This window comes from Seriola lalandi, unplaced genomic scaffold (assembly GCF_002814215.2).
Source record: "Seriola lalandi dorsalis isolate HSWRI2012SDOR001 ecotype SW California unplaced genomic scaffold, Sedor1 jcf7180002054672, whole genome shotgun sequence".
Classification (NCBI taxonomy): Eukaryota; Metazoa; Chordata; class Actinopteri; order Carangiformes; family Carangidae; genus Seriola; species Seriola lalandi.
Window position 1 is genome coordinate 2,185,134 of NW_019525225.1, and position 19,538 is coordinate 2,204,671.

The 19,538-nt window shown below is 39.1% G+C and overlaps 1 protein-coding gene across 2 annotated transcripts in view; it reads left to right on the forward strand.

Moving 5' to 3' along the window:
- Nucleotides 1-19,538, forward strand: part of dlg4a (discs, large homolog 4a (Drosophila)) — a 73,802-nt gene that overhangs the window by 17,385 nt on the left and 36,879 nt on the right. The window contains exon 1 of one of the 2 annotated variants that reach the window (XM_023421531.2): nt 12,969-13,110. The exons of the other annotated variant lie outside the window; for it this stretch is intronic. Within the exon in view, the coding sequence (XP_023277299.1) occupies nt 13,009-13,110 (102 nt within the window). The 5' untranslated portion in view covers nt 12,969-13,008. Of the gene's footprint in view, nt 1-12,968; nt 13,111-19,538 lie in introns of those variants that run through there. 2 annotated transcript variants of the gene reach the window in all.

The window sequence follows — 19,538 nt, forward strand, 5'->3', positions numbered from 1 at the left end:
TAGTTAGCATCAAAATATTGACTACATTGACTGAATTAGCGGTGCGACCAAATCACATGTAAAGATTGGTCAAGTGTGTATAAGCTACAAAGATTAGCCAAAATGGGTATGAAAATAACAAGTGTACTTTACAAGAAGCTTTCTGGAGCATTAAAGAAAACATACTGCAATTCAGCCTAGTAATTGTACAGAACACTGAAGTTTGTGTTGTCTATAGGCTACTGATTTTAGCATTGTACATTTGGTAAAACAACATATTCTGTGCTTAAGTATTTTATGATGTATTTGTCCCAAAAAAAAATCAATTTTTGTAGTTTTCATAAAATATTTGACAGTTAAATTTTACTGTCATATTCCTTTGAAAACTTTTAACACTTGATGTTAGCTTTTTACACTTGGAATCAAAATTTAATGGGCAAATCGACTTTCACAGTCCAGTCAGGAACTATTTTGTTTCGCTGCAGGAGAACAGGCCACAGAGGAGTGATTCAACTCAACTCCTTTGATTTAAGAGTTACCATAAAACATGTAATAAATGCCTAGTGTAAAATCATTGCCCTAACTGCAGGCAGGGACTTATGTGAATTTTTGATGAAGATACAGAAATACAGTTTATTACTATAGATTCATTACACTGATTTACTTCACCCAGGATTGTTATCTTATTTCTGGTTGATTTCAGATATTTAGTGTGAAAAAATGGACACGTGCTTTTTAAAGTGGTTTCTAGGCTTTCTGTGACGATATTTAGCCTTTGATGTGAAATCATTGATAGGCCGAACATGAAATTACATTAATAGTTACGTGTACAGTACATTTTCACATTTTTGGTATTATGATGTAGATGACTGAGGTTTTTGCAAAAACAAATATTCTATGATATTCATACATATGAATAACCATGTTGTCAGTGTGACTAGTGAACTAGTAAGATGAGAAAGAACAGCAGGCTATGTTATGTGCACCAAAGGCTGTCCAAGACATTTTTTTTTTTTTAAAAAGCGTAAGATCCTTAAGAATAGGAAGAGATCTGAGAAACCAGCCATTGATACTGGCACCTATCGGTCACTTATTAAAGGTGCATTATATGTAGAGAAGCACAGTGACATCAAATGAACAAAGTGTTCGGCCTTTGGTCAAGCCTTTTATGATGCAAAAGTATTCTCATGCATTCAGAGATAATAGGACATAAATTAACTTTCATGTTACAGTTAAAATATATCACATTTTTAGGAAGACAGAGTATGACTAATTCATAATCACCTTTATAGAAAAGGTGAATGTTTGATCTATATAGAGGTAGCATACTGCCTCAATTTGTCAATGCTAAAATTAGATGAGAATTTACACATCATCAACTGTGTTAGATGGTGATGTAAAGACAAAATCACTTTTTCTAAACAACAAAAAAAAAACATGATGAAATGAAACAGAAGGAGCAGTGTGGTTTGATCACTTTTGCCAATTTATACATTCAACAGAAAGGTGTCGACTCTCTGCTAAAACCACTGAACAAATGATTCATGTTTTGCCGAAAGCAATGATTCATGATGATGAGTCCCCAACTTCTCTTTGAGTATTATATGTCTACGGTTTGTCTGCCTCCAAAATGAAGGCCATTTTGAGGGGGTTTTAAAGCTGTGCTGCATTATAGAATAAAGGCAAATGTCTCTCAAGATTTGCATTCAAAACTCACAAATCAACAAATGATCATTTCTATTGTTATGTTATTTGAAGATAATGGGTTCCTCTTTCTCAATGGGCACCTTCTGCAACATAACACAGTCAAACTGCCGGGGCCTTTTCAATTAGCAAACACTGAATGCTCTCATAAACATGGAACGTGTTGTTGTTTTGTTTCAAGTCAATGTCTTTTTCCTGTTTTCCTTTTTCTATGAATTGACAACATTTTTCTGACTACAGATAGTGTCTATCTGCAGCACAGATTTATGTCGAATTCATTGAAAGGTAGGGCTGCAACAAATGACTGATTTCACTACAACATTGTAATTATCTAATAATGTTTAATCGATACAATATCACAAGATAGTTTTTAAAAGTTCCCAGAGACCATAACACCGTCAAATTCAATCTAGAATATGAAACAGAGAAAGGAAGGAAAAAAAAAAAAAAAAAATTGTAAAGCTGAAACCGGTGATGAGATTAATGGATTATCAAAATTGTGGTCAATTAATTTTCTTTCTATCAACTATTTGATTAATCATTTCGACATTGCAAGTGACCATCAGCCGGAACCTCAATGTGCCTTAAGCCAAGACATCAAGACATCAGCATGGCTGATATTTTAGCTGTCTTTTCTTGTGAGCAGTAGAACTGCTGCTCTGACCAATGTCAAGGTGACAACGTGATGGCAATAAAGTGAATTAGCACCTCAGAAATGAGCATATAGGCTGCAGTTAAAAAACTAGCTACAAAGAGATAAATATATAATTATTCAGTGGTTGCATAACAGAGATATCTGTGTCAAAAGTTTCCTCATTTAAATCACCATCATAATATTTTGCCTTTATTTGATGCATATGTGTGTTTCATAATGTGTGTGTGTGTGTGTGTGTGTGTGTGTGTCGTCATGTCAAAGAGGGACAGTGTGAAAAAAGCAGTGTGGATGGCAGCATACGGTAGCGTTTATTTCACAAAAAGACAAGAAAAATGAAATAATATATATGGTTTACTCTATGTCGCTACGTCTCCTTCTCTCCCCTCCCTCACTCACCGGCAGTGACAAACATATTTTATGAGTCACGGCTGGAGCAGACTGCCAGTCCTATCTATCCCGACCCTTTCCTTTAACATCAAGATATACCCAACACCAACAACTCTGGCTTCCAGGAAAACTCTCTCTCCTCGTCTGCTACGACACCCCCCCCTTCCCCTTCCCTCTCTCCCCCTCCCTCTTTTTTATTTCCCCTTACCCTTCCCCAGCCTCCCACCTCTCTCTCTCTTTTTCTCCCCATCCCTCTCCTCCTCTACTGCGGGTGTCTGGGAGGCTGTTTTTCCTCTGTCTCTCGCTCATGAAGGGCCGCACTAAGCTCCCTTCTCTCTGCCCGTGTGTGGTAGGTAAATTCACCTCTCTGTTTGTGTCGTTCTTCTCCTTCTCCATCTCTCTGTTGCTGCCTCTGTTTTGCATGTTAGCTTAAAGTCTGCTAGTCGTTCTGGCAGGCTTGGGGGAGGTCTCTATCTACATCTGTGCATATTACGTCGAACATGCTTGCAGTCTCCTCCACTGTCATAGATTAACCAGTAATATGTGTATGAGGAATTTTGTGCTATCCTTCTACGTGTGCTCTGGGTAGGTTTAATCATGCACTTTGGTTATTACGTATGAATGTGGCCTGGCACATGTGGGTGTGTATGTGCCTGTGAGCATGTTTAGACATGCAGAAGAAGTAAAACTCCAGCAGACTTGTTGAATGAAGCATTACAGAATCATGTATGCTGCGGTTTTATTGTGTCTTTTGAATAGATTTTGTCTATATATATATTTGAATGTAATTCATATTTATGTGCATCTCTCTCCTTGTGAGGACACTAGGACACAACCTGTGTCCTCCTAAAATTAGGAAAATCCACAAACTGACAAAAAAAAAAAAAATCTACCCTCGTCACTTTAAAAGAGGTCATGTCTGTTTTAGGGTTAAATGCTTAGGATCAGACATTAGGGTTAGAGGTGAGAGGATGGGTTTTCATCACATGCCCAGGGTAGTACGCTACAAGTCCCATTATGTTTAATACAATATGTATATGCCGTCGTGCGTGTTTGTGAAAATGAAAACACTGTGCAGGCGAGAGAAGTCCAGCGCTCCTCCAGTGTTAATTAACCGAGTAGACACGATGAGGCTGGTTGAGTGTTATGGCACAAAGATACCTTTTAATGCAGTTCTTCATGTATGTGTGTTTGTGCATGCATATGGACTAACAGAGCTTTGCACTGGCTATTATCTGCTGTATGTTAGAGTTGTTATTGAAAATCTGGACACAAACACAAGTTGTCATTTTCAGCAGTTCAAATTTATAGTGCAACAGATTTGTATTTGATTATATTAAATAACTCTGATGGATGAGAATCATTATTGATTCTTATTGACTTCATTATTGGGACAGATACAGTGGGGTCAATAATTTGTAGAACATTCAGACATTCTTGTTGTTTTACCTCTGTGCACCAGCATGTCCTGACTCTGTAATAATTTAAGGATATTTGCATCCACATCAGATCAAACATGTAGAAATGTTTAAATTTTAGTAGACTAAATGAAAAAAACTGAGTTTTAGATCAATTATTGTTACTACATTTGCATTTTGGATCTGTTTTCAACATGAAGACCAAGGTAGTGTCAGTGACAGTAAAGTAGGCCAACATGACATGAGGCTGAAAAACTAGAATAAATATGTGTTTGTTAGTGACTTCAGTAATTGTGAACAACCTACTAGACCAGGGAAGACCAGTTTACAGTAGTAGCTGATAGAAGAACAACTGGGAGGTTGATGGAAAAAACGTGTTTACAGCTGTGCAACAGATCAAGAAGACGCTTCAGGTTGTACAATATGTTTGCACCTGTGTTAGAGAAAACCATCAAGACAAGACTAAGCAAGTATAACCTCAGGAGGTTCACCACAAAACACAAACCTCAGAAAGGCCAGGTTACAGTTTGCAGCATGTACGCCAGGAAACCTGTAAACTTCTGCATCAAAGTGTTACAGACAGATGAGACAAAAGGTTGAACTTTGCCAGAGAGATGGAAAGATGAGAGTGTGAAACAAAGAAACAGCCCATAATCCAAGGCATACCACCTCATCAGTCAGACATGGTGGGGGTGATCTAATGGCTTGGGCGTGAATGGCATGCCAGTGGAGTCACTTGTGTTCATTGATAATTTTGCTACTAACGACATCAGCTGGATGAATTTGATGATGGATGAAAGAATTTGGACTGCTCAGTTCCAAATGAAAAAAAACAAACTGGGCTGTAATTCCTACAGTTCATCTGATATGGATGTAAACCACCAGATTTTATAGCTGAGAGTGAACATTATAACCATATATTGACTTCACATCCAATGTGCTGGAGTACCCTCCATCATCATCAATAATGTTTGGATGTGAAATCTAAAATCATATTTCAACACATTCTAAAAGGGAGAATGTGAATGTGAAATGTGTAATACTTTTAGATTACACTGTCTCTTGCTTTTTAGAATAAAACCGAGCCGCATTGGGCCACACCACTACTAAGGCAACATGAACCTCCGATAGACCAGTCCAGTCCCAGAGATGAGAGCTTCGTATCATTCATATCATGTTTGGCAAGCTAACATTTCTACTTGCAAATAGTAGCAACAAAATCATTAACCCTTTCTTCTTTTGGTATATATGATTTCACAACACTATTGAAAATAAAATACATTTCATTTGTGCTGGACATCTGCACCTGTTGTCTTCTGATGCCATGTGACTGGCTGATTGGTCTACACCATCACCGAGCAGCTAAAAGGGATAGTGATGGGAGGGCAGAGTTTTAATACTGAGATATTTACCTCATTCAGACCTATTCTTGGATCCTCAACACCTGATCAACTGAGAGGTTAGATTGTCTGTATTGTCATGAGTCATGCCCCTGCAGATGTAATTTTACACATTTGCAGAGTTTGAAAACAGGCTTGAAACAACTGACCATGAGAGTCATAGCTTTGACATGACACAATATTCATCAGAACTGATGGAACTCTCATGTAAGGTCATGATCGTAATGTAGTGTAAAGGCGTGTTTATTTATTGAACATAATTTTCAAAAAAAGATCATTCCAGTTAGTTACCATTTTAAAAAGAAGCAGTTTCTTTGTTGTACCCTTTTTCTTTAATTGTGATAACAGCATATATTCCACCAAACATTGCTTACTAGTTAGCACACTGGGTAATTATGGTAAGCTGTAAATTACTATGCACTCTTAGCCATGCAGCCTACTACTGTTACTCCTACATTTTCAGTGCATCCTAACAGTCCATGCTGTCCATCAAAACTATATGTGCCATTTATATAGTGAGAGGTGGTGTTTTCCTCCCCACAGAACTTTCATGTAATACTAAGCATGTGAGGTTCTCAAAGGCATTAACTCTACAATAAATTACCCCATATTAATGGGTTTGCTAATCATGTTTAACAGTCACAATAAAACAGTGTTGTGTTAGAGGCAGTCACTTGAGCCAACTGGTCTATTGGACCTTTTGTCACTGGTGTTTCCTCCAGTTTCAAAACCCACAATGTCACGTACGCTCATACTCAATTTTGATAGCATGATTCACTTTCAGATTACTGTGTTGGGCAACTGGGCATAGATACTGCCAGTCAGCTCTACCTGTTGGCACCTGGTGACTCTGTTTTTATCATGTTGACTAGAAGCGGTGCCAGGCTGACCAGACTGCTACCCTGCTGTGCTCGCTACATGCCGAGCCAAAGCTATCACTGGTAGCCTGAGCCTCTTTGTTGCATTTCATCAGAGGTAACTCCAAAAACAAAAAAAGAAATTTACTTTTAAACTGTTAAAAGTGTGAGGAAATTTCTAACTTTCAGAATGCACGCACAGCAAGGAGCAAACCAGCTGGAGCTTCACTGCAAGTCCATCATAATTAAAACACATCAGCACACAGTCCTCATTCACCAAATGTTTTTGGCCACATGCCTTCACCAAAGAGGCAATCTATAACGACAACTGCTTATTTATAATCTAAAGTTGTCTGGCAGACGACACCAGAACACAGGAGTACACAAGTTTAATGCTATATCATTTCAATGAAGTCACTCTTAATGTTCTGACTGACTTACAGCATTGACCTATAGTGTTATAAATATGTGGCATCTTTGACCAGGCCAAGAACTGGCACTTCATGCTAACTGGTTCATAAGTATTGCCCTAAAGGAAGAAACATTGAGGTTGTATATTGAAGCCTAAACTTGGGGTGGCTAACACATCTCTGCAAATATTATGTAATGAATAGCAATGTACTGCCCATTAAGTGAACTGGTCGTTGTCATGCTAGAAAATTTACACAATCCTACAATGCAAATTTCCTGTCTAATTATAGACTGAGGAGTAGTGACACCCCCAGGGCAAAGAAAATTAAACTTATCTCAGCCAAACTGACCACCATCATCACAATATTCCAGGGGAAGGTAGAAATTAAATAGGCTGCTACAACTGCTGCAGAAAACATGGCCTGGCTATGTGTGTGTTGCTTGGTGAACACACACATGGTATTTCACAACCAGACATAACACATCAGTCAGCATCTACTTTACACAATAGTGATATGGTTTAACTGTTTAAATGTAAATTAAAAGGCTAAAAGTGATCAACTATTTTGCATTTCAAATCGCTCTATCAAAAATCTGAATTCTATTTGTATGAAATGCTCCCACCATTGTTCATAATGTTCTATTTAGCGTTTTGTTTTTCATTAGGGAGGAAATAAGTGTGTTTAGCAGAAGTTTTCTTCATTGTAATGTAGCTGTGTTTATCAAAGGCAGTGCTTTTTGAAGCTCTATATTTTTTGTTTATTCCACTGTACAGCATGCACTGTCCACTACATTCATAACATCAAGAGTCTGAATTTAAATGAACACGAGTCCAGTGCTGTTCATTACAATTGCTTGGACTCAGTGAAGAGCTAGCAAGACATGAAATAAGCTAAACATGATACAAATGAAAAATGACTTACTTATAGAAAATTGAAGTTTAGTGTCGTGTTATACAATGAATATACAGTATATTATGGCATATACAGCAGAGCCAGCCACTGTGTTGGCATGCTCATGCAGTTACAAATGATAGAGAAGCACATGGTGACTGCTTTAAAGTGTAGACAGGCTGAGAGAAAGCTTTTTAGCTTGTGGGTGGTTCTGGTTTATAATGGACAGATTTTAATACCAGTAGGAGCCTGAGCCGACAGTCCAAAGTCATCTTTGGTCCACATATTTTCACATGACACATGTCTAAGTCTCAGATGGAGGACAGCTGGCAGAGGATGATCTCAGTACTGTGGACAGTAGACTGCTGTTGTCTTCAGTGTGGGAGGAGGCACAGCAGAACCATACTGTGATAGAGGAAGTGAGGTGATGGCTGTGTAGAATTAGACCAGTAGCTGCTGTGAGAGATTCTTCGCTTGTCACAGGAAAAAGATCATCCGTTAGGCTTTCATGATTATGGTGTAGATGTTCTCATCCTATTTGAGGGTGGTGCAGATAATTATCCCCAACAGCTCAATTTAACCATTTAATAACTGTCTCACAGCATGTCTGCAGTTATACCAAAAGGAGAAAAACAAGTGCCTTCCCAGGCTAATCGATTTTTTTGGCTTTTGAAGTATGTTGGAGGTGTAACATGTACACCATACTTCATGCATAATGCATTGCTCCAAGTCATCACTGTTGCTGATGACTCCATTCTGGCATGCTAAATTTACACAGCTGGATGGTTTTGCAAGAGACAGAAGCAGGAATATCAGATGTGAAACATTACAGTTTGCCTGTAGAGCAGCGTTCGAGTGCTGCTGATGCACCTGGAGCTGATCTGATCTCAAGGCTCTACCACAGGAACAAAAGTGTCCACGTCTTAAACCCTGTGCAATTTATGATGAATGAGGAAGAGTCAAAGTCCATTATCTTTCCCTGACATATTTAAGACTGTATTACTTTGTTGAAAAGCATTTTAGCTTACTGATTATCCCCTCTATTTTACTTGTAATTTTTTGCCCATCCATTGCCAATTTGACATGAAATGATTTTCTCGTGAGAACAGGGGAAATCAGATATACTAGCAGTGAGAAATCAGATACAGCAGGGTCTGTGTAGGTGTGAATACTATAATTCTAACCTTGGGTGTTTTCCTAGAGCTTAGGCAGTCTCAGAGCCTCAGGAGATTCCCAGTTGTGTTTGCACTTTAGACTATTTCATTGTCAAAGCTGCTGAGCGCTGGGGGTTATAGAGGGCTGAAGACTGGAGGCTTGTTGTGATCCACATTTTTTTTCCTCCCAATTTAAGTTATAACCCACTGTTAAGATTGATTTAGATACTTCACTTTCTTTAGATGACAGTAGTTATGAATTTCAGTGAATACAATAAATTTTAATAGGACATTTTTTATAGGGTTTAATTATTGCATTAGGAGTGCAGTGTATTTGTACATCAACTGTTTAGAGAAAGAGTCCAGTGAAAGAAAACAAATAAATGTTGTCATCCAATGTAAACTAAAACTATTCTGCTTGGGATGAATCACTCCTTCATTCTTAAGAGAAATTGGAGGATGTGGAAAAATATGGGCTTTGTAAAAATCAATAAAGCTAAAACAAGGTTGTAACAAGCCATGAAGTAATAACTACATTCAGTTTTGTGTTTTGTATAAAAGATGGGATGCATGATACAAGACAATCCCTACTGATGATGCATTAATTTTGGTCTTTAAAGGCATGGTATGATTTTATATAAATTATTATTGTCACTCCTGTTTCAGCAGTGATGACAATTCTCCAAATACAGACTAAACCGTGTTGTGATTTACTTATTTGTAAAGAATGTGTACAGTCCAATCTAGTATAAGCATAATGGATCAATATGAACTTTTTTTTTTTTTTTTTAAAGAGTTTCCACTTTATTGTAATTGTGAAAATTGTCATGTATTTGCGGAAGACTCTGATAAGAAAAAATATAGGTCCAGACTTTTTAGTGGCGCTATTGATCCCGCAGATATCTAAAAAACTAACTTAGCCAATCTAATAGTTGAACATACAGTCAAACTGCATGCAGAGAGATAAAAAAGGGATTTATGTTGGGCTTTTCACCAGGCTTTGATGTCTTTCTCCGTCATTCACATAAAGGCAAAACATTAATGGTATGTCTTTTTCTCAACCACTTATGGTGATAACAGGATTCAAAAATAACTGCCAAGACCATGACTGTCGAGCAGAAAAGATGAGAAAATGTTAAGTGTGACACATCTGTACCTACAGTGTATTAGGCTTAGCACAATTTCTGGCACTCGCAGGCTCAGTAATCTGCTGTAACAGTCAGTGGTGAATAATGCCAGCACTAGCAGCCTACTCTTATAGTCACAGTGCTTCTTTATATTCTCTGTATATTTGGGGGAAAAAACACTGGCATGTGTCTCACTGGTGTCACATGTAGTAGTAGCATGAGGCACTTGCTTTTATGTATCCAATCACCTGGGATAGCAGCAAACATATTATACATATGGTGACCAAAATGCTGCTGGCAACTGGACCATTTGTTAGGGATCTGCCAACCCCTGCAGATGTTGTCATGGAAACACTCAGTCTCTTTTGGGTCTCTCTCTCTCTCTCTCTCTTTCACACAATGCAGCATTAAGGTGGTTAATGCTATACTCAACAGTGGAACACCACAGTTCAGGTTTCCATGTGACTCCCACGCTTACGTAATGCTGTAGTGGAAGAGGGAAGCCACTTACAGTATATGATCACCATAGAAATTATACTATACCTATAATGATTATAGATAGTGTTAGTCATATCTCTTACCTCTATGTGCACCAGTGTCTGGAAATGCTGCTTGAATCAAAGCAAATCTCCTTAAATGTAGTAAGATGTGTACATTTTATATTTACAAGAACATCTGTACAAAATTTAATGAGTTGGTTCTTCATACAGGCTGGTTATACTAAAGGGTTTTTACATGACATGTCTGTAAAAAGTGAGGGGCACCCCAGGCATGACATAATATGACTTCCCCCCTGCTGTTCCTATACATGTCAGAGCATGGTGGAGTGATAAAGGAACAGGTTTTCTATGTTATAAGTTAAGTTATTTTAAGTCAAAGCAGAAGCATGGTTAAGAAATTTCATCTGCTGACTACAGCTGCCATTTGCAGATAATTAGGTTTTTGTCATATTTTCCAAGAGACTCCTATTGAATTTGTATCAAGAACTCAGTCTCTTACTTTCAGATTGAAGTGTGATGTAAGGGAAACATAGAGAAACTGTGTGGTTGCAGTTTAAAGAGGAGGAGAGTGTGGAATGTGTGGAACCACCTTTGTGTAAGTTTGAAGAGGTGGCCTACTGCATGTCTGTTACTCATTGTTGCAACCTTGTTCAGTTTACCTTCAATGCCAGAGTCCCGCATTAAATCCACACAGTGAAGCAATCAAGGACAGAGTTTTCTTTTTTGGAAAGCAATATCCATGGAAACTCTTGTGGGTTTGATAAGCCTTCTCAGTGTTATGTGATCAGAGATGGGAGTCAAAGTATAAAGTGAGACCGACATTGAGGAAACACGTCATACATCTAGAGTACTAAGAAAACAATGTGAAGGCTATGCCCACACACTGAAATCACACACACACGATATCTAAACTATTATATGATCAAGACTTAGCACCCTGCCTTGTAAACTGATGTCTCTGGGAGTGTTAACTGTAAAGAATATTTTTCCAAAGAAAGTGACACTAGTCTACTTCACACTGTGTTGAAATTCATGACCTCCCTCTGTATGCCTTTGATAAACCTGCTGATGTCTTTAGCACATTGCAGATTTCCCAGGATATCCCTAACTCTCTGAGAGGGTGAAAAACCTATCAGCTGCACACTGGTGTATTTAGAACAGTCTCTGTGTTCGATTTAACGCTGACGTCACCCGGGAGCGTTGAGCCCTGCGCCGCAGTCGGTCCTGAGATGAATGCACAATATTTAAATCTAACCTACCTGGTTCTCTCACTCCACCCTGTGGGCTCACCATGTCAGCACAATCTCACACAGAGTGGAGAGTAACAAAACACAAATGACAACTAAATGAGATGTTCATCTTGTGAAAGATGTAAAGCCTGTTAAAACATAATAATTTATGGCACGAAAGAAAAAAGGAAGATTGTTATTGATATTGCTTGTTATCTTGAGTGCTTAACTTTAAAAACACTAATGCTTCACAATTCCATCTATTTCTATTTTTAGATATTGGATAATATAATACAGTATTGTTTCACAGTGAGACACGTGGATCACACATCGGCATCCCTGTTTGGTGTTGTGAATGAATTCTGTATTCATAAGAAATGAGACACTTGTGGTATTTATTCATAAAACGCTGCAAGTGAACAGAGACAAACACTGGCAATAACCTTGTGTGATGCTGTTGATAAATGACTCTCGGTTTTGGCTCAACCAGCAAGCCAGATACTCGAAGAACATTATGTAGCCTTCCAGTGCTGTGCACTGATTTGAACCATTTCAGCACGGTGGACAGCTCCTGTAGCATTTTTCTAATGATCCAACAGGGGGCGCAGCGAGGACACTGTAACGTGGTGATGAGCCAGGCCGTTTGATGTGATGTGGCATCATAAATATTTCCGGGCTTCCACTGCTTTGAGGAGAATGTTGTGGTGTTTTTTTTTTTTCTTTTATACTTTTATACAAATAATAATATTGTTTTTATGCATGATGACCGGCGCTATCTATTCAGTCACTTCAACGCTTTGCCTCGTGATTCCAGCTGCGCATTGAGTACAAACTTTACGGTCAATCAAAGGGAGAGGGAGAGAGAGAAAGAGAAAGAGAGAGAAAGAGAGAGAGAAAGAGAGAGAAAGAGAGAGAGAGAGAGAGAGAGAGAGAGAGAGAGAGAGAGAGAGAGAGAGACTAATGGCAAATGATGAATGGTACTGCCAATGTTAAACCTTTTGAACAGCATGGCAATGTATACCGACAGCCCGACGCTTTAATATGTGATAAACATGCATGATCTGAAGTTGCCTAAAAACACGTCTCCTGGACCCGAGTACCGCTACGGTCACATTTCAACCGGGCAGCCCGCCTATTAACCGGCATCACCGACCCCCCATCCCCCCCCCAACCCCCCTCCCCTCTCAGCTTCCGCGGATCTCGTCTAATTGTACCGTGGCTCAGAGTGAGTGGCGGCGGACCGACGAGCTCTGGCTGGTCTGTGCTGTCTGTCTTGGTGTGAGGCTTTGGACTGATGTCTCTGCCTGTCAGGAATTTAAAGTGTCTCTCGCCGGTCATGTGCCAGTGTAAGGTCATCTGCAGCAACCGGACCCTCTCTCTCATGTTCGGGTGCAAGGTAAGCCGGGTTCTCTACATGCACGGTGTGGACTGTTAGTTTGTACAAATGTGTAACTAAAATGAAATAAAGGCCTCTGTGAGAAAAAGCGCGTTTATGTTGTGATCGCAGTGCCTTCCTCATCCTGTTGTATAGCCCATTGCTCATTTGAACCGCTCTTTTCCCTTTGCACAGCTACTATAGTAATTATTAGCCCAGTGATCACACTTACCTACGGCTTCCTCTCTAGTCCATATGCTTTCAGGTACCAGCTTATTCACAGAATAATACCTTTACATCACCGGTCGGTTTTTTTCATGTTTAGATGGCCGATTTCCATGCACAGAGAGCAAGCGACAGCATCTTTGGCAGGCATGGTTGTGTTTGGTGATAGCCACCCTTTACTATAAATGTTTACTGATATTTAATTAAAAAAAATCATTACCAGATATCACCTCCTTATCTGTGGGCCAGGTCACGCCAGGGCTAACCATATGATTCAGCATACTGATTGGTTCACATTTTGCTTTTCATCCCAGCAAAGCAAACAGTGTGGAATGCTTTTGACCTTGGGAAATGCACTTTATTGCTCAGGGCCACATAAATATCATTCATCAGAGAAACAGTGCACTGCAAGGGCGGCTTAATCCCGGTTTGAAATCAGGTAACAGGAACAGTGGCCCTGCTGTTGTCTATGATGAATCAGAAACAGGCAGTTGTGCTCTGCTGCTTATTATCAGAAAAAAAAAACTGGCTATTATGTTTAGATGTGTGTTTGCATTATGGTTTTGGTCTTTGTCACGATGAGAAAGTGTGATCCATAGAGGGAGCATGGTCATTCATTCATTCAGCGATTGTCCATCACATCCCATATTCCCCTCCCTCCCAGCTTCAGGTGTTTCCAGTACGGTAGCCAGCTCAGAGTTCCCCTCCACATGGCACTCTAGTCTGTTACCTTTACGAAGCCAAATCTGACTACACCGGTCCGCTCAGAGCCAGGATTTGTCCCAACACATGCCAAAATGATGTGTACATGTGTACAAAGCTGCAGATAATTTGTTTGTTGATTCAGTTCTGACGTTTTGGTTTGTTTTCTGCCGTGTTGCTAGAATCTGTTCCACTTTGTGCATTTGATTAGTTACGTATCATTAAATATGAAATAGGTAGATATTCTTGTTATATTTCATTAATCATGATTACTTTTACATTTTGTCTGCTAGACGGGACCAATTTCAATATTTGAAAGATACCGCTGGTAAAATTAATGAGGGTGTTTGCTTTCTGGGTTTCTGAAAGGGTGGTCCTGCTGTGCTCAATGTTGAGTATAGTATCACAGATAATCCCATGTGTCCCCTCACCACGCTCCCTCCTGCCTCATATCTTCCTCCATATCTCCATCTGAGACACCATGCCTTCCTTGTGGAAAACATATTAAAATTCTCCTCCCACAGACTCAAGTTGCCTCATGACCAACCAGTGAAATGTATCTCCACAGCAAACATTTACTTTGTAATAAAAGCAGATTTCAAAATGGGATTAAAAGCTCAATTAAAATGAATTGTGCTTGGTTTGCAGTATGTAATGCAGTTTAGAACAGATCTAATGATGTTCAGCGCATCTCAAGTTCATATTACAAGCAGATACTTTGTTTGTGAGCGTGCGAACGTCAGCTATTGCAGAATTTGCAACATCTATTGTGCCACAGTTAATTATGTCCAGAATGTCCTGTCCTTTGAAAAATGCTAATCATCCCCAAGATTCAAGATTAGTCTCTGCATTGTTCTTTACTGCCCAAATAACTTGTCTGTTCACATATGTCCTGCAGGTTGAGTAGCTCATAAACAGCTTGCATTCAGTCTGTTGCAGTCTCATGGTGGGTTGTTAACGGTGGTATTATTTTCTTTTTTGGCCGGATCTTTTGGGTAAACTGTATATTGCAGGGATATGTCTTTTTTTCTGTTCCTCATCCTATATTTCTAGCCTTTGCCCTTGCTTTTATTCCCTGCATTCTCATGGACTGCCATGTGTTCGATAAAAATCTGTGTTACAGTAGCTACCATGTGACTGGTCAATTCCAAGGTTATTTGTTTGCATAACCTTTGTTCTTTAACAAAGCCCAACACAGAGCTTCTCTGTCATCTTAAATTCAGGGCCTTAATTAGAAGAGTCTTTATGTGGTTGGAAGCCTTCAGCAGTGCTTTAATGTGCTCTTTTATGCTTAATGCTCATTGATGGCCTCACAACATTTAATCAGGACAGACTAGCCTTGCTGAAGTTTGAAGTTTTATATTTCAGTGTAGTGCCTATATTGAAGGCCATGCAATGTAAACTAGCCAAAGCATTGAGTTCAAGTGGAAAATGAGTATTAATGTAATGAATGATTTACGACTTAGGGGTCAGTGTGCCTTCATCTCAATATCAAGATCGATGATCACCTCACCCTGAGAATCGATTCTCAGACGTCTTTACTGGAAAATGGACAGGAAAACGACCTGCTGTCACTCATTACCTGCCAACCAATCGAATGATCCAGAGTAATGATTTAGAAAATATCAGAAGGTGATATCAAAGCAGAGGTGGTTTGCTTTGCTAATGTGCAGTCTGCATTCCTGTCTGTGAGGAACTGGTTTTACACTTCACATCCTTACTGTAACTGTTGTCCTCCTCCTCCTTCCTATGGATTTGACCTATTTTACCCTACTGTTTATGTCATCCTCCTTAATAAAGAGCAGTGAGCCTGAGCTCTGATGGTAAGCGCGGAGAAATGCAGCAAAAACAATGTGCGGCAGCAGATATTTACTAATGCTCTGTTTAGGTCTGAGATTTAACCATTCAGCGCTGCATTTACCTTGCTAACTTGCTCTTCCCGGCTTATCTGTTATCAAATACTGCAGCTGGTGTTGTGTGAGCAACGGATGTGTAGGCTGCAGGACTTAGTAGCACACTAGCAGTGTAAAAACTAGCACTGTACAGAAATGGCCCTTATCCATCTATAAAAGCTGCACAAAAAAGACTCGGCATATACCTGACAAGATGTTGCTCATACAGTGTCTTGATGGGATGACAGTGCAGAATATATGGGTTTTCTGCAAGAGACTCAGTGGCTTATTTGAAAGAACTCAAACTTGTCAACGTGATCCTTTACAAATGTGAAAGCCACCAGAATTAAATTTGCATATTATTGCAAGACAGGTTGCCTTATTACATGGTTTGCCACTGAAAATCTGGAGGTGAACACGTAAGAGTTGCAGAAATGGTGGATGACCTCTTAAATAACCAACAGAGGTCTGATTTATAGCCAGCGTTAAGAACTGGCAGTGAACATCATTGATACTTTTAATTTATCTAGCTTGTCAGACACTGAAAAGACAAGAACATAATGTGTGTATATATATATATATATATATATATATATATATATATATATATATATATATATATATAAAAACCCCACTTCACTAAGCATCTGGCACAGATATGCATCATCGACCTTTAAAATTAAATTCAGTCTCAGTTTACTGCACAGACAGAACCAAAGTAACTTACCCTTGAGGTCATGAGCGTTCATAGAAAACAAAACGACAAACTATGACAGCATTTCTCTCCAAAAACACAAAAGAACTAAAACTAAAACCACAGCCAATATGAAACATCTCTTTTCCATTTTTACATGTTAGTCATGAAATGAACCACGTATGTTTGTAGCTCGTGGTTGTCTTGTTATGTTGAATCTGGATGTGAAGAGTGAGCTGTATTATCTGCATTTAATGCTTGAGATAATGTGTGACTCCTCTCTCTCCTCGCTGCATTGATAGCCAATAAGAAACAAAAGACTTTTTTCAAGATGTTTGCTAACAGCAGTGAGAACAATACTGCATCAAAGAGCTGTGTTAGACCTATTTTTGTAAGCAGTGTTGATGATCATAGGATAAAAGGAAATACCCACTGCTGCTATTACTGCATGTTTGTTTCTAGTGAAACCATCAAGCAGTCTTACAGTGCTGTGTTCAAATGGCCTCCACTCGAATGCTTGTGGACCAAACATGGGGCTGGGGGAGGGTTAACGCTGCGATCCCCCACTACATGTGCAACATACATAAAATGTATGTACTCAGCATAAAAATGGTCTGTGCATGCTTGTGTGGACAGAGGGGGAGGGGAAGAAATAATCAAGACGACTGAGCAGTGTGTGAGGGGAATAGGTTGCACCTGACCTGTAAACTCAAATATAGCTTTGAATTGATTTTTAATTTTTCTGTTATTTTCCAGGGTCAGTTTCACAGGGCTTAAGTCAAGAAAAATTATTTTGCAAGGTCAGGGTAAGATGGTTTCATCAAGTTTAATGACTTATGAAATCCACGTGATCTACATATTTCCTTACACATCATATAAATACTGCTCCCTTCTGGTCTTACGGATAAGCATTAAGTTCCTGTGAAAGCAGACAGACGAGATGGAAACCATCCCCAGCTCACACAACCCTCACCAGAAGGACGACAGCCAAGCACACACTGTGGTACAATTTACTGTATCTCTGACTTGAATCTGATTATTAAATTTCAGGATGATACATTTGTGTGGGTCTTATCAATGATGATTCATCCCACAGAAATGATATTCAGAATCTCATTAATTTGGGTTAGAACATAAATTAACAAGCGAATATATCAGGCTGAAATATAAAGGGAGACTAAATGTTGAGTCTCTAAAACAGTGCTGAGTACGTATCCTGGGAGTAAGAGGGGGAAAAAAAGTTTTCTTTATTTATTTTTTATGACTTTTCCTGTTTCACTGTAGTAACATAAGCCTTCTCGTGGTGAAGAAAGCCCAACAGCACTTTGGGACTTTATTTTTATTTTTAGAGAAAGTCTTGGACAGTAATGAGCTTCAAAACATGCGCCACAGAAAACATTTCTACATGTTTGGTCAAAGTTGTAGTCGGATATTCTAAATAGTGCTGCTTGACTGAGTACCTAGATTATCTCCCTGTGGGACAGTGCACAGAAGCAGTCGAGGTGCTGCTTAATATGAAACACCTTCACTCTGCAGCCCACATGCACAAAGCTATACTACATCTTCTTAACACAAACAGGGGTAGTGTGCAGCTGAATTAATAAATACATCATGAATCATAGATGAGTAAATACATTTCCTGGCAGAAGCATTATATTTTACCTTTCATTTCTGGCATTACAAACAGATACAAGTGACCAAACCCAACAGCAGACTTCAATTTTGGTGGAGAGGGTGAATCTAGAGCGTCTCCATGGGGGTATAAGAAGCTTTTCTTTGTTGCAGCTCCACTTTTTGATTTGGGCTGGATGGATTCTTCGATTAAAATCCTGCCTGGTGCAGCTTTAAGCATTCTGCCCCATGGTAAGTGTAAAGTCTGTTGTTGTTGTTGTTGTTGTTGCAGCATACATAGCTACAGGACACTAACATTTGTCAGTGTTGTGCTGAAAAACCTTGGAGAATAGTCCAAAGTTAGCACTGGCAGGAGATGAGTTAATTTCCCGTTTTTTGAGGCGTATATACACGAAAAAAAAACAGTTGTAGTGGTACTGTAGGTGTTGGCTGGCAGCAGCAATTGGGATAATGCAAATTAGATGAAAGCTGTGTTTGGGGTTTTGGCACTTGAGAGTGAAAATCAACTGAGAAGGCAACAATGACTGTATTTTGATGGACTGTAATGGAGGAAAGAAAAGTTCATATCACCATGAGAGACAAACATTGTTCTCTCATCATGCTCTGTTGAAGTGGCAATGAGTGATGATGCTGTGCAGCAGATGCATCATTTTTCTTGCAAATCAGCAGTCTGATTTTAAAGATGCTAAAAGTATTCAGCTTTAGAGCGGCTGCTTTACGGCTTCCAGTTGGTGGATGGGAAGGTTTGCTCCACTAACAGCCAGCAGGTGTTCTGGCTTACGTGGAGGTAAAGAGAGGTAAATTCATTTCTATAGCTTTACTGGTGGATGAACTAAAGCTAAAGTCTGAGTTACTGCTAAAACAGGTGAATACAGGAGATAAATGTCTCAGTGTGATTATGTCTACTGACTGCAACATAATAATGACTAATAAGCATGTTATTACAGAATATAACAGCAAGAGGTAAAATCAATGAAACTGGCTTAAGTAGTAGTAGTTAAAGTATTAACGTCTAAAAGCCGGATATAGTATTTGTGGATAATTAATTATCGTTTGTGTATTCAATAACAATTGCCTGAATAGGAAAATGTGACCAGTCTTTGGCTCTGTGTTAAATCTAAACACATAATTTAAACATCTCTTTATGAGACTGTTTCAAATTTGTTTTAATTCAAGCACATTTCCCAGTCCAGATTTATGTCACTGAGATGTACTGTGTTGCATTCAACTAAATTCCAGCATGTAGTTCATTCTTACAGCACTGTGACACATCATACAGACTTAGCACCCAGCATAACCCCCCC